Source organism: Caloenas nicobarica, chromosome 1 (assembly GCF_036013445.1).
Source record: "Caloenas nicobarica isolate bCalNic1 chromosome 1, bCalNic1.hap1, whole genome shotgun sequence".
NCBI lineage: Eukaryota > Metazoa > Chordata > Aves > Columbiformes > Columbidae > Caloenas > Caloenas nicobarica.
Window position 1 is genome coordinate 123333083 of NC_088245.1, and position 15495 is coordinate 123348577.

A 15495-nucleotide genomic window follows, 5' to 3' on the forward strand; every position below is an offset into this window, starting at 1 on the left:
GGGTAGGGCAGGACTTCAGAAAGTTAAAAAAAAAAAAAAAAAAAAAGAAAAAAAGTCGACATCACCCAGGTCACGTGATGCAAAGGGACCAATGGCGGCAGGTTCTAGAAAGGGGAACAGTTAAATTTGTAATTTTGGTTGTGTGAAACACTTCTTTGGGCCTCATAAACAACCACAGAACCACAAGTTGGGTACAGAGGCAGTCACACAAGAGCGGGTCCGGGATATTGGTCAGCAGGCAGGGCAAATCGTTTTGACTGCAAACCACAGAGTTTCATAGAGTGGTAAGCATCATCAACCACAACCAATCCGCTATTTTTTTTTCTTTTTAAGAAACAATTTCGGAGTTCTTTTAGCAAAAGAACCTTACAATCCGCTTTGCGCTGCTCCTGAGACACCAGGATAAAATATATCGTGATGGCTGGGAGGAGGGTGGTAGCAATGACCATTCTTCATTTTTTACTCCCCAAGGTAGAAGAAATCATATATTCCTTCACTGTAAAGAGAGAGTGAGTTTTAAGGAGGAAACAATGGCTTCAGACAGCATATTTGAGTCACTTCCTTCTTACCAGCACTTCTTGAGAGGTAAGTGCCATTCAGACTTTCTAAATATACTTTTTACTTTCCCATACTTAAGAAAATGCATGTTTGGAGAATATCTGGGGATGTTCTTGTAGTACACTCTTTTTCCCACTACAGTTTTTTTTTGAGGTGCTCTCATCGAAGCTAATATCTGAGCTTCCAGGAACACTATCTCATTACTTATCAGTCCATTAAAGAGATTATAACAAGGACTCATTTAAGCTGTTCAAACAGCCATTGCATGCTTGTGAATTTTCTCTTCATAATTCAAAGTGTGCTAGAATAACTCACATGAATTACTGCAGATACAATAGCAGTAGCACAAGCCCCTTTTGATTCTTTTTGGCAGAATTATGCCTTTTTGAGCCACTGCCATGAAAAATGGCAGCCAACAGCAAATGACACATATTACAGGCTGGAACACGGGGAGCGAGCAGCAAACTGGTGTGTACAGCCAGCAGAGCGTGATGCCGTCTCACTTACGCTAAACCATCAGCCTAGGTAAAGGCATGTTCACTGGGGAGAAGTCAGAGAAAGCTTAGAAACCTGCTTAAAGTTAGCTTCAACTCACGTGGGTCAGGAAAAGCAGCAGTGTCGGTAAACCCAGAGTTTCTGTTGATGCCATGCGGGTCTCAGATGACTTGTGAACTATCGGTTGCAGCCACCCTTAGATAAATGAAGTAGTCCTGTAAGGGCTGAGGGGGGATTGAAGGGCTTCACTGAGCAATCTGCCTTTTTTCACCAGTGACCAAGCACACTCAGAGTCTCCTTCTAATGTTCTCACAATCCCCCGTAGAGCTAATGGCTTAGTCACGGGTTATTCATACAAGTAAGCCAGGGACGGGCAGGAGAAACTTGTCCGCTTGCTCGTAACTACCTTCCTAAATAGCTAATGCTACAGCTGAACTTTTCCCCTTTCCACGCAAGCCCTCTGACCGCCCAAGCCCTTTTTGCAGCAGGGCTGCGCCTGTTCAGATGACAAGGCACACAAAGCCGGTCGCAGACGGCTCATCCAGCTTGGCCGGGGTGCTGCCAGAGAGCAGCACTTCATAACTCTTTATAGTTACAGACTACAGTTTCCCGGCCTCGCTGGCGGTGTCGGCGTGAGTCATGAGTTATTCATATTAATAAGCGGGCTGGGGAATGCGGAAGGCTCGTCCCAGCTGCTGTGTCACAAGCAGCCGCGGCTCCGCCGGCACCCAGCCGCTCCTGCGGATCAGCGCTCCCCCTCGAGCGGGACGCGGGCGGAGGGCAGCTTGCCGAAACACCAGCCCGCTCTCCCGTTTTGCTTCAGCTTTTTTTTTCTTCCCCCCCCCCATTCCCCCCCCCCCGCCATTTCGAAAGTTTTTCTACATCTGTCTTTCCTTGCACCAGAGTCGCAGCGAAATGCGTGAGTCGCTGGGGCTGGCAGCAGCTTCCAGCCTGGGCCGGGGAGATGCTGAAGGGTGAGCGAGAAGCGGCGAACTGCTCCGCGGCACTCGCAGTGCTGGCATTTCCTCAGCACCCCTACCAAGCAAAGGAAGCAATACTGCTAGAATAACAAGAAGGATCTTCCTGCATTTCGTCAGCCTTTTTTTTTTTTTTTTTTTTTTTTAGCTCACTCAACTGTTTACTGTTTAATCTGTAGCACAAGAAGCCTTACTGAGGAAATTTTGTGCTTCTGATAAAATAACAAACAGAGTGAACCTCATGGGGCAGTGCCAGAGCACAGCCAGCCCATAGGACGGGCTGGGGATGGCAGAGGCCGTGTTGCAGGCAGGAGCCCAGAGAGCCTGAGAGCAGCTGGTTGGAGACCAAGAACCGATTTGTCCAGAAAAGGAATTTCATTAAAGCTGTTTAATCCAGCAAGTTATTTAGCTCAACACTCCAGAAGAGGTTTTATCCTCCTCCTTACAACAGTTGTCATTATTGTTGTTAACATTATTATAGTACCAGCATTTTCTGTTTCTTCATGAATTATTCTAGAATCTTCCTAGGTTAGAAAACTTACGCTAGATACCTTAAGATATTCATCCAGTTTTGGCAATCCAGGTACAGATCCTGGTACATACCCAGCAAAAAACAGACCAAACTCCCCCTGTACAGTGCTAGAAAACCTTGGGCAATGGCACTTCAGTTGAGCTTTAAAGCAAACGTTTCATCCTTGCGAAAGAATATTGTGTTTGAACGTGGAAGGCTGTGACAGTTTTCCAGCAGTTCCCTTTTTGTTCCTTTCTTTACTCAAATGAACTTCGCACAATTTCAAAATCCTGGGTGCAGCAAAAGTAACATTTGGGCCCTGGAGCAAGAAAAATAATCGTCCCTAGGGTCAGTTGTTCTCACCCCTATTTCTCAATAGTGTTTACATAGGAAGGTCATTTGAAATGTCCAAAACCATCTCTTTTCTTCTTTCCCGCCAAAATTTATTGCACTTTCTCTCTTAACTGAAATCGTGAGGTAAAGGGAAAAATAACAAGTTGTTTTCTGTCGTGGATTTCACTTTATCAGTCCATGCAGTTCTCTGAGAAGGAAATCCATAACTCTTTCTTAGCCTGTTACTGTGTGAAAATTGGGAAAAAAGAGGGGAGTGGGAAAGCAGAACCATTGTTCCAGCCCCTCTGAGCAGTGGCAGACACAGAAAGCCTGACATATTAATTGGATGTGGTACACCACAAAGGATATGGCCCTTTTTCTATCACACCACACCAGGTCCCTGCTTCTGCCACTAGGTAAAGAAATGAGGATTATAGTGAAACCTCCAGTGGAGTGCTCTGCATGCTGAACACATTCAAATGTTTACCAGCTCTGCTTTTAATGATGGGCTCCTTTTCCAAATGGCCTCTCTCAGTTTGCGGTCAGGATTTGGTGTTTGGAATAGAGGGTAGGAGCATTTTTAAGTGTCTTGTTGCAGAGCAACCTGCAAAAAAGCATCACTCTATCTCTTTCTCAAATCTAGGACTACATCAGCAAGGCTGTAGTTTAAACTTTTCTTCTAGCAAGATTCATAGTATGAAGATGGATTTACTGGTTATATTGAGGGTTCAACACAGGTTCATGTGTATTGGCTGGGTCAACACAATGATAGCTTTTGGGCAGGGGGACGAAAATAAGACCTGTTAGAGTGTCTTGTATTAAAGAGTTCACATATGATTTTTAAAGGGTGCCTAGATAATTACACAATATCACCCCACCCCATAACTTCTTTTAACTTCTTAAGGGCATTTGACTGTCCTGTAAGGTTCTCTAATAATTTTGCCTACACAGGAAGACAGAATAACTAATCCTTTTGCATGGCTTTTATGGAGCTCTAAATAGCACAAAGCATAACATTTTCCAGGAAGGCACTTTTTCTTCATTTTTCCTTTTGCTGTCTAATTATTTCAGTATGCAAAGAAGGTTACTTCTGGTTTTGCCTTTGTTGTAGTTTTTATTTATTGACCAAGGCAATGAAGACTCATGGTGCAACACTTTGTTGGTTTCTTATCAAATGGAAATGAACTCCAGCAGAGCATTTTCACAACATGGAAAAATACACTGTGCATACTTTCTTCTTAGTTCTCATGTGCCAAATAGTGTCCAGCCATTGTGAGTTCCTTCCTATGCAAATGCTAAATAAAACTATAGCAAGAAGCTCTTCCTGCTCTGAAGACTTTCCTGCCTGGACCCGTGGACACCTATAACTAAGCATATTGTGGCTCACTGAAAGTTAGACTTGCGATGGGATTTTCCCCTCTACTCTGCCCTGGTGAGACCGCATCTGGAATATTGTGTCCAGTTTTGGGCCCCTCAGTTCAAGAAGGACAGGGAACTGCTGGAGAGAGTCCAGCGCAGAGCCACGAAGGTGATTAAGGGAGTGGAGCATCTCCCTTATGAGGAGAGGCTGAGGGAGCTGGGGCTCTTTAGTTTGGAGAAGAGGAGACTGAGGGATGACCTCATTAATGTTTATAAATATATAAAGGGTGAGTGTCACGAGGATGGAGCCAGGCTCTTCTCGGTGACAAGCAATGGTAAGAATAAGGGGTAATGGGTTCAAATTGGAACACAAGATGTTCCACTTAAATTTGAGAAGAAACTTCTTCTCAGTGAGGGTGACAGAGCACTGGAACAGGCTGCCCAGGGAGGCTGTGGATTCTCCTTCTCTGGAGACATTCAAAACCTGCCTGGACGCCTTCCTGTGTAACCTCACCTAGGTGTTCCTGCTCCGGCAGGCGGATTGGACTAGATGATCTTTTGAGGTCCCTTCCAATCCCTAACATTCTGTGATTCTGTGATTTATGTTAGTAGATTCCTAAAGTCCCTGGTGCTGTATGTGAGCAGAGGGGTGAGGTGACCAGAGACTCCCTGTTATCCAAGTTGACATCTGCAGTCTTATGCTCTCAGCGCATGAGACTTCCCTTGGAGTAAATGTTTGCAGAGGGTGCTGTGCGAGGAGCAGGGTAGCAAGTCGATGATGATTTCGGCCCTCTAGAATTGGTGACATTAGCAGAAGTGGTCATATACTGGAAGAAACACTGCCAAAGATGCGTTTCTCTGGGAGATGCACAGTACCCAACACTGCCACATATTTCCATTTGCTCTCCCAGTAGAGTAAATCTATATTTTCACAATAGCATAAACTACGTTATCACTGTGTAGGGGAGGGAGAAGTTTTCCAGCACTTTTGCAGACTGCCTGAACTGTAACAAAGAGTTAATTTGTGTTAGCATTATAAAATACTAATGGCATCTTGTGAATAGGAAATTGAGCTAAAGCTCATAAAAACCTTGGCTCACTAGAAGAAAAAACTTGCACAATGTCTGATTTACACAACCTTCTCTCTGTTTGAGCCTTTTTTTCATTTAAAATCCTTAAGAAACATTGCAAGACCTGAACACAGGAATTCCTGTGAAGTAATGTGTAGAATATCAGACAGAGACGAATACACTGCTTTGGTGACATCAAGAGATTTTATCCTAGGCCAAAATATTAGACAGTGTTTAACTGTGCATACTGAGCATAGTAACATGTTGTGAAGACAGCTTTAGCAAGGACTTAGGGTTATGGCTGGTTTGCAGATCCCCCAGATTGGCTTGCCCTTTGTTATGTGACCATTAATAAGAGCTTGTTTGATGGTAGCTCTGCCTTGGATAGTATTTTACCACGGGAGCCAAACTCCAGCTCTGAGGCAGCTTTCTGGTGGAAAATAAAACCATCTTCCTCACGCTGCCAGTGTATGTAATACAAATAGAAAACCTGCATTTTTTTCATGCCTAGAAGGTAATCATGGTTTAATTTGACTGCTAAGGTATGACCCCCAAAGAACAGCCTGCTTATCTTTACATGGATATGAAGGCCAGTGATATTGGCAAGTTTATGAAAATAATTTATGAAGTCCTGAAAAATTTTACTTCAGAACGCAGCATGAGTTTCTGCGTCATCCTGTTATTTGAGAGGGGAGAGTCTATACCTAAACCAAAAGTGACAAAGAAATTACATTCTTAGATTTAGAAATAGACATACTTGATTTTAAAAGCTAAGAAGCAGCAATCCTAATGAAATGGCAAAGGCATTAATCTGTAAAGCTATGAGGTTGTTCCACCAACAGGAGAAGCTCATCTGACTTTGAGACCGTGCCACATGCACAGGGAACACATTGGGTCCCAGTGGTCTCTGCTGCATCTCCAAAGCCGGATCTAGAGGGCTGGGCAGGGGTGTTAGCCTCAGGTCCTCTTGTGCTGTTGTGGAGAGCAAGCACAAAGTGCAGGAAGCTAAGGAGGAAATCCACCTGTAAGAAAAAGTCAGGGTGAGCTGGTGCCGTGCAGAAACTGCTGACTGTGGTGCCTCAGTAAGTGATAATGTGAGGTTGCTCGCCCCTGTGACAAGACAGGGAAACCTATTTCCTCCTGCATGTGCAGGGCAAGGGTTTGCAAGTTGGAGGCTGCCACGGAGTACCTGGCTGGCCCCGGTAGCTCGGCGGAGGAGGAGGGCTGCACCACGCCTCCATCAGAGGTTTGGGCTGTTTGTGCCGAAATGCGTGGGTGCCTGGTGGGCTGCTGGGCGAGGGCGGCAGTATGGGTCCAGCAGCCTTGGCAGGAGGGCAAGGAAGAGGTAGGTCTGGCTCTGGGTAAAAGGACAGATTGAGGCTGGATGGAGAGGGACCACCTGCTCTTTGAATCCACATCCCACCTGGCATCTCTGTCTTCTCCATGCCAGCGCAGGCCTCTCAGATGCAGGATGTGAGTTTAAATTGGGATGCGCAGCGTTTTGGGTGGGATGGCTGCCATGAGCATGAGGGTGTGAACAGAGATGAAGCATTCCAGCATGCATTGGGGATGCTCAGGACAGGCCACCCAACCCCTCCACTGCAGGGGATTGAGCCTGATGGATTTTCTGTGTTCCTGCAGATTGCAGTGTGCAAGGATGTGTTTGCTCAGATGTTTTTCAATTTTTATTTTTTTACTTCTGTCTTCTGGTTTTTGTTGTTGTCGTTTGATTTTTTTTTTTTTTTTTTTTTCATAAAACAACTCAGATTGTCAGGTCACCCACCCACTCCTATTCCACTCCTATTCCTTTCTCTGTGCTTAGTCAATGGATCAAGGTATGGTGAAAAATTTTTAACCAGTGCATGATTATAGCCTAGAACTTGTTGCTATAAATTACCATTGAAACCAAGAGTTTAACAGGATCTGTAAAACAGCTGGGTGTCTATATAGGTAACAGTCTCTTAATATGTACCAGCCAGGTAAAAGAAAAAGAAGCTTTGGAAGGGTTAAGTTCTCCATCTCTAACTGCTATATTTCAGAGTACAAACCAATCTCAGTTAAAGCTTGGAAAGAAAGCTTCCCATGTAAGCAGGTCTGTCATCTGCAAAATGAATTGTGGCTTCCTCCAAGACATCCGGCCACGGAGAGACAGGACACTGGTTAGGTGAATCACCAGTCTGAGAGAAGGACAAGAAAACATTACACTAACTTCATCTTCTCTTCTGTCATTTTAAGAGAATGGATAATATTTGTATAGGCTCGAGTCAGCTTCCCAAATAGTAGATGAGTAGTAGGGAGATCTCATCTCTGAAGTGTATTAATGAACTGTAATGGGTGACAACAGTGGTAGTGTTTGGAACAGCAATGCAAAGGTCTACTGTAAGTTGGTGAAGTCCATGCATGCATCGGCATATCTACAGTGATACTGAATGCAAGACGTCATTCTTGCTGCCAATGGAAAGGAGCCTAAAAATTAAATATACGGACTCCCAATGCAATCAATTTTCAAAAGAAATACCTTTTCTTCCACTTATGTCCCAGAAAAGTAAGGCCTGGGCTTACAAACAAGATACCTTTTAGTCCAAAACATCAAATTCTCTATAAAGACATATTCAGACAATTGAATAGGGGAAAAAAAAAAAAAAGGCATAGAAGTACTGACTGTGAAAGCAGGGAAGTAGAGAGTGATGGTAGCTGCTGCCTGGTAGAGTTTCCAATTCATCCTTAATACTATCCGCAGGGCTCACCACTTCTGCTTGCAAGTGAAACTATGTGAAATTGGGTGGTTTCACTTCGTGAAGATCTGTGAGAACATTTTCTCCAGCTTTGATCTGTCTGGGTTGTGTTTCAGCCTATGGTTTTTGTTTTGAGTTTCTGATTCCAGTGAACCCAAAAGGAGTCCAAGTCAGGGGCTTGTGGCTTTTTCTTTTGCCTTCTGAGTATTTTGTCTTGCAGTGTGTTTTCTGTTGTCTGGTTTCACACTGAAGCTGTGATTTTGAGATGTGTTCAGAAGCTGCCCTTAGGTAGAGTTTTGACTGTAAGTTGAAAGGCTTACCTCTCTCATAAATTTTTCCTTGAATGTGCTGCAAGGAAACTTGAAACCTGTCAAGATTTATGTGATTTGCTCTAAAAATTTCACTCAGCTGTACTTAGGGCAAGCCCTAGAATCCTTGTCAAATCAGTGACATCAGAAGGCACTGACCCAGCCCTTCAAGTGCCTCTATGTTGTCTTTAAAATAGAAAAATAGAATCATAGAATCATTTTGGTTGGGAAAGACCTTTAAGATCACTGAGTCCAACCATTAACACTGTCAAGTCCACCACTAAACCATGTCCCTAAGAACCTCATCTACGTGTCTTTTAAACACCTCCAGGGATGGTTGCAACCCCTTCCTTGGGCAGCCTGTCCCAATGCCTGACAACCCTTTCCATGAATAAATTTTTCCTAATATCCAATCTAAACCTCCACTGGCACAACCTGAGGCCATTTCATCTCTTCCTATCGCTTGTTACTTGGGAGAAGAGACCAACACCCTCCATGCTACAACCTCTTGTCAGGTAGTTGCAGAGAGCGATAAGGTCTCTCCCCTCAGCCTCCTTTTCTCCAGGCTGAACAGCCCCAGTTCCCTCAGCCGCTTCTCGTCGGACTTGTGCTCCAGACCCTTCAGAGCTCTGCTGCCCTTCTCTGGACTCTCTCCAGCACCTCAATGTCTTTCTTGTACTGAGGCGCCCAAAACAGGACACAGAATTCAAAGTGCAGCCTCACCAGTGCCAAGCACAGGGTGACGATCACTTCTCTAGTCCGGCTGGCCGCACTAGTTTTGATACAAGCCAGGATGCTGTTGGCCTTCTTGGCCACCTGGGCACACTGCTGGCTCATGTTCTGCCAGCTGTCGACCAATAACCCCAGATGAGCATTTGTGAAATACCTTGCATGTTTGGGGCGAAGCAGCACAGCATGGAGCTGAGCATCTGTTTCCTTTGTGACAAATGTCTTGCACCTTCTCAGTCCCAGCCCCACCTGCATCTCTCATAAGCCCCTTTTCTAGCCAGTTTTATGGCATACACCTGTGCCGTGTGAGCCAGACATGTGCCTTGGAGTCATTGGGGCACTCACAGAAGGCTTGAACAAACACCAAAGGATGCTGAGCTCCATCAATGTTGCTAAAGAGCCCTGCAGTTGCCTGCTTTGGCAAAGGAAAGTGCTATGAGATGCTGAGCAGGGGCTGAGAGTGGGGTGTCACAGCCGCTGTGGTGGGCAGACCAGCCTCCTTGCCTGGCAGCACTCATCTCTATTTATACTTGCTGCAGTATCAAAGGGTAGTGGAAGGCAAGCTGGCATAGCAAAATAAAAGCTTTCATCTATCTAGGAAGGATAGCACAGACAGATGCAATCGTATCAGTGTAAGTCACCATCAGCCAACCCCTAGGAGATGTCAGTACACATCACAGTGGTGAGCGAGGGCAGGAGACGTACCTCTGGGTTCTCACTACTGTCGTTACAAAGGCTGGGTAGGTTTAAGCTAGCACTGCTTTACCCACACATGCTGGCAGGCATGCTTCCCCTTTCCCCTGTAGACACGACCAGGAGCAGAAAGCATGCCCCAGAGACAATTCTTAGGATAATATCCTGGCTTCACCCAGACAGGGACAAAATGGCCATCAACTGCGGTGCGGCTGGGTCTGCCCGTTAGGAACAAAGAAACCTGTGAGAAAAACATGAAGTTGCAAATAAGACAGGAGATGAACTCTGAACATGAATATTGACAGGAGGCTGAAAGAAATGTAGCATGGAAGTGTAATTCATGTGACTCTAAGAAGAGCTATTACTTGAGAATGAAAGTTTTTGCCTATTTTACCTAGGAAATATTGGTGCAAAACAATTATTTATGGCATATTATGCACAGTTGTAGAGGGAGCTTTGAGCTTGCTGGGATTTTTTTCTCTGGTTGGTAGCTGTTGGTTTGTCCTTAGCTTGTACACCAAGGGTGTATACCTCACCCAGTAGACCAGTGAGGTGTATTTCCTCACAGAGCAGTGAAGAGACTCCAAAAGGAGCACTCTTTACCATCTACCATCTCCTGGTCTTATATAGGACAGAGAGGGACAGGACTTCCATGAGTGCAACTACAGCTTTGGAAAGTGTTTTCCAAGTAAGAGGCAATGAGGGGGTGGCCTCACCTGTGCCATCAGTCTCTACGTGGCAAGACTGCCATGACTGCTGACCTTCCCATGCTGCACATCATCCTGAGCAAGATACTGAGATGAGACTACATGCTACACTCAGCACATAGGAGGAGCAATTTATTTTACAGTACCATTGCTGGATAATATCAGACTTCTGTAAAATGCTTCTGTTTTTCAGAAATTATATGTGAATGAGCTTTGGGGTTTGCATAGGTTGAGTGTAACAGAATTAATATCTGGAAGATACACTCAGGTTAAGACCTCGTTAACCCCATTTGCACAGGAGTCAGCGAATCAGTTACTGCAATGTAGAGTGGTTAATTGATCCTGTATACACCGTCCAAAAGCTTTTCAAAGAAATTCAGTACCACTTTGTCCATTGCATCTCTGCGGACGGCCAGGGCAAGGAGCTGCAAATGTTACTTCATGGGGGGTCCTGGCAGACATACATCCACCAGATCACTGAGCACACTTCTACACCAACCTGATTCCTGTTTTGTTGCCACCGTTTTGTCAGAACTCAAGCTCGGAGGGACAGAGAGCATATAGAAAACATTCTGCTTATGACTCCAACTAGGGAAACGAGGTGAGTCACCTTCTTGCTAGAGAAAGGACAGCACAGGGACTTGCCATGTGGTTTGCCCCCATATACCTTCAAAGGACTTCCACTAACGCACCCTGGAGAGATGGCCACCTCTGAAAGGAAAAAAGACACCTTAGTCTCTGCACCCATTCGCCCTTTAGCTTCTGCACCAAGCCTGTAAAAAGTGATAATGTGTGGTGCTAAACACCCACGCTTTTTTTGCACTAAGCATAAAATAACTTGCATATTGAAACCAAGATTCAGAACTCGTATAGGAACAAGAACTTATTCTGGCTGTACGTGATAGCATTGGAGAAAATGATTTGCTCTTCTAAATGAAACAGTGTTTCAAGTACCACATGTTGGATTGTCGTGGAAATTAAAGAATGTGAATGGCTTGCCTAGGTAAAAAGAAAAAGTGATAGGATTAACTTCTTGAGTTCAAAAGGTGATGAACCACTTAAATTTTAGTGTAACATCAGAACTTTTATTGTTGTGTATGGGGTTTTTTTCTCCTAATAGGGATTGCAATGCAAATAGTCATTTTTTTTACAGTTTCATACACAGTCTAAACTGTTTTGAGTACTACTTTTGAGGAGTGATATTATTTTGCACTGATATTTTTAAGTACATCTATTTTACACTATGCAGCAGAAAGCTAGAGTAGCCCCAAACAGCTTCTTTCCTTTACTACACAGGAATAACCTTAACCAGTATGAACACTTTTATACCTATATAAATCCATTCCCATTTGGGAGAGTGCTCTGCTGTAACTAGACAAGTACCAACATGAAGAGGGATTTACGGCTTGTCTGTGGAGTGAAGTTATGTCATTAGATGCCTACACGAGGAAAGGTGATTTAGGTTCATATTTTACTGGGGCAATTAAAGCAGCCCAGTATTTTGTGTACAGGGCATCTGATCCAAGAGCCAATGAAACCAGTGGAAAGATTTGGCTGACACCCTTGGGCATTGGATGAGACCTGTGGTGACTGTTCTCCTCCAGATAAAGACATTCTTTAAAAACCTGAAGTCACATCGCTGATGGCACAGGTCACTGGTCCTTTTCTCACAGCTGTCCCTACACCCTCGTACACCTGAAATTCGAAGGGGTGAGGCTGGCTCTCCTTCTGTGCCACAACCTGCCTTTTCTTTGGAGTGGAATCCCGGTGCTTTCTGCCCTTGTTGCCATGCTCGCAAGAACCGCTGCGTAAAAAATGGCGCTCTGCACGTTAGGGATGGCATTTCCAGATGCCAGCTTCTTTTTATAGACTAATTAAGGTAGCTCCCTCCTGCTCCTTCCCTCCTGCTAACAGATCCATGCTTCAGGCATGTCCCCAGCCCACGTGGAGACAGGCAAAGCTCCTCCCGAGGCCCACATCCTCCTGGTTTTGGTGTGTTGCTGCTTCGACTAAACCACACCAGTTGGAGAAGATCAAAAGCGCTATTTAAGCAGAAGTGCTTGGAGGTTTTTCAGGCTGCCTCATCTACCCTTTCAGACTTCAGAAAGCCACACTAGCCAGAGGGATTGGGAAACACAACAGACCCCTGCTGTGTTCAAGGGGATAAGGCAGTGTTGTACAAGCCGAGGGCAGTGGCTGGACAAGGAGGTGGTCCTTGGCCTGCCAGCTGCTTTTGTGAAGTCCTGCAAAGGGCATCAGGGAGCCAGGGTTGTCCCTGCTCCCTGCCGGGGGTCTGGGTGTCCTGCTGTACAGCTGGGAGACGGTTCCCCCATCCAGCATATCTGCCTGTCCTTTGCTCTGGTCAGAGGAGCAAACCCTCACATTTTGCTCCACAGAACCTACAGGTAAATAGGAGCTCCTTCACAGCAGCAGCAGGGGTTGGCTTTAGAACCCTGGGCCAGCTAAAGTAAGTAGAGGGAGGAGAAATGATCTTTCTTAGTAAATGGTTTTTCAACAAGGTTTTCATCTTCAACTTATGAATTTTTCTCTCCCTATCAGACAAGCTCTCTTTCATTCTTTGCTAACTTCAGCAAATACTCCTCAGTCTCCAGCTTGTTTGTGAATAAATCCTGGTATATCCCACAGTCCTCACAGGAGAGACTTCCCTGCATGAGCAGCACACACAGCTAACCAAGGCAACGTGAGGTGCTGGCTCCATAGGTTTTCTCCCACGCACATGACTTAAGCCAGTAATTGAGCATTCCTGCCTAAAACGATAGCCTCCTCTGAAGGGTCAGGCTAATACAACTTGTTCACACAGACATCTTGGTAAAAAAACGTCCATAACATAATTCAACAGAAATTTCTTGTCAGATTCCAACTCGTTTTCAAGGAAAATCTTTTCACTGTTCCCCAAATTCTTTTCTGTCTGAAGTCCCTCACTTGTTAATATCTCAGCACCTTTCCTTGCAAGGTCTTGTTGGATTTTTTTTTTTTCCTGCAGGAAATATAAGCAACTTTGAGGCATCCTTTATTTTAAACTGCAGTTCAAAGAGAGATTGAAATCAGAATCAGAAAAATAACCTATATAAAAATATTAGGTGTCCAATTTTAGGAGATAATTAGCCATATCAAAGCTTCTCTCACTTATTTTTCCTTGATGAGAAAACAAACTACTTTGTCATTGAGGTTTTATAAAATGCTGCTCTTTGCAACATTTGCCATGAACTAAATAATCCAAACATTTCTAGTGCGTAGCTTACATCGTTAATTTTGCTGCTAGTTTTCATTTCTGCATCTGGAGACCAAAATGTCTTCAGTTATCACACAGTGAAGTGGAAAAAAAAAAAAAGAAAAAAAAAAAGAAGAAAAAAAAAGTGGATCGTATATTTGACTGCTAAGGTATATGCATTAAAAAATTCCATACCAAGGATTTGTTTCCAGATCCCAGCATGGAAGGGAGGGTGAGAAAATCAGGAAGAGAGCAAGAGGGGGAAGAAGTATTTTATTGTGTGGCAAAAGCAGCATGTCTGATTTAGCCCTTGTATTAGCAAAGATACTTTTCCTCTGCAAACCTCTGGGACATCGTGCTATTTCACAGAATGTCACAGAATCACAGAATGTTAGGGATTGGAAGGGACCTCGAAAGATCATCTAGTCCAATCCCCCTGCCAGAGCAGGAACCCCTAGGTGAGGTTACACAGGAAGGCGTCCAGGCGGGTTTTGAATGTCTCCAGAGAAGGAGAATCCACAACCCCCCTGGGCAGCCTGTTCCAGTGTTCTGTCACCCTCACATTTCCACTGGGCACTGCATTTTCCAGCTTGAATAGGGCATGCTCCCAACCAATTGTAGCTGACATGATTTTCTAGGATTAGTGGATGACGGGAGACACCAGCCCCAGCTGCTGACATTTGAGACACAGGTGCCTGGAGCTGTCTTTGCCAGCCAGAGCCAGAGTAATGCAATACAGGCAACTCCCACAGGTTGTGCTCCAAGAATAATCCACTGGCATTTGTTTGGGTTTTTTTTAAAGTTTGGTGTTTGAACTAAGTCCCACATTCTACATTATGTCATCCTACCAGTTTATATAAATTATCAACCTTTTCTTCACTGGTATCTTCCCACTTTGGTTAGTATCATATGGATACAGGTGGCCAAAAGAAACCATGCTGCTTTGCCTAGCACCTGCTACCGGACCCTTTGATCATGTCTGCAGCCTCATCCCTTGCCAGTTGATACAGAAAGTCAGAAAGGGATGAAGGGACTGGCTTCTTCTGGTGCTGGTATGCAGTCCCACTCTTTAATTTCTAAGCTTTCAGATAGTCCTAAGACAACACATTGGTATTTGGTCCTTACTATGTAAGTAGTGAATACACCTATAAGGTTTCTGATCTTTTTTTTTTCCAAAATCTGAAGTTTAGTACACTGTGCATAAGCTGCCATGGGATCAACAAGTGTGTGTTTCTGTGGGTTCTTGGTTTCCTTTTTCCAGCCTCTCTTAGAAGGCCTTTGCATGAGACTTGGCCTGTTAGTTTAATTTTGGTAAAGCAATGAAATCAATGCAAAGCTCAAAGGTGGTGTGTGCTGCGTGTGGGAGGCAGAACAGAGGTAGGAAAAAGAGAAGTATTTCTAGACCAGTTTCTTTGCCTCTTACGTTTTCATGTTTAGCATACACTAATAGGTGTGAAACTTGCTAGGCAGTTTGCGTTAAAGTTCTGATGCAAGTTATGATGTGGTAGATAAAAAGTAACGAGCATATTAAGCTAAATGGTTCATTCACGTACTAAAGAGGATACCTGCAGGACTTTTTTTTCCTTTTTTAATCCTTCTGCAGGATTACCTTTCAGTGTGCCTTACAATAAATATATAATACCAATTGTGCTGGTTTGAGTTCTGCAGAGGATATCAGCACAGCACGGGATATGTCCTCCACCAAACCAGAAGACATTTGCAGCATTAGTAGTTACTTTCTTTGTAAGATTTAGTGTTGTGCCTCTATGTTATAATGCCTGAGACCTA

At 44.3% G+C, this 15495-nt stretch overlaps 1 protein-coding gene across 2 annotated transcripts in view; it reads left to right on the forward strand.

Moving 5' to 3' along the window:
* The first annotated feature begins 200 nt into the window (after positions 1 to 200).
* Positions 201 to 15495, forward strand: part of RUNX1 (RUNX family transcription factor 1) — a 173347-nt gene continuing 158052 nt past the window's right edge. For both annotated transcript variants that reach the window (XM_065634502.1, XM_065634510.1), the window contains exons 1-2: positions 201 to 284; positions 472 to 585. In XM_065634502.1, the coding sequence (XP_065490574.1) occupies positions 531 to 585 (55 nt within the window). In that variant the 5' untranslated portion in view covers positions 201 to 284; positions 472 to 530. The remainder of the gene's footprint in view (positions 285 to 471; positions 586 to 15495) is intronic.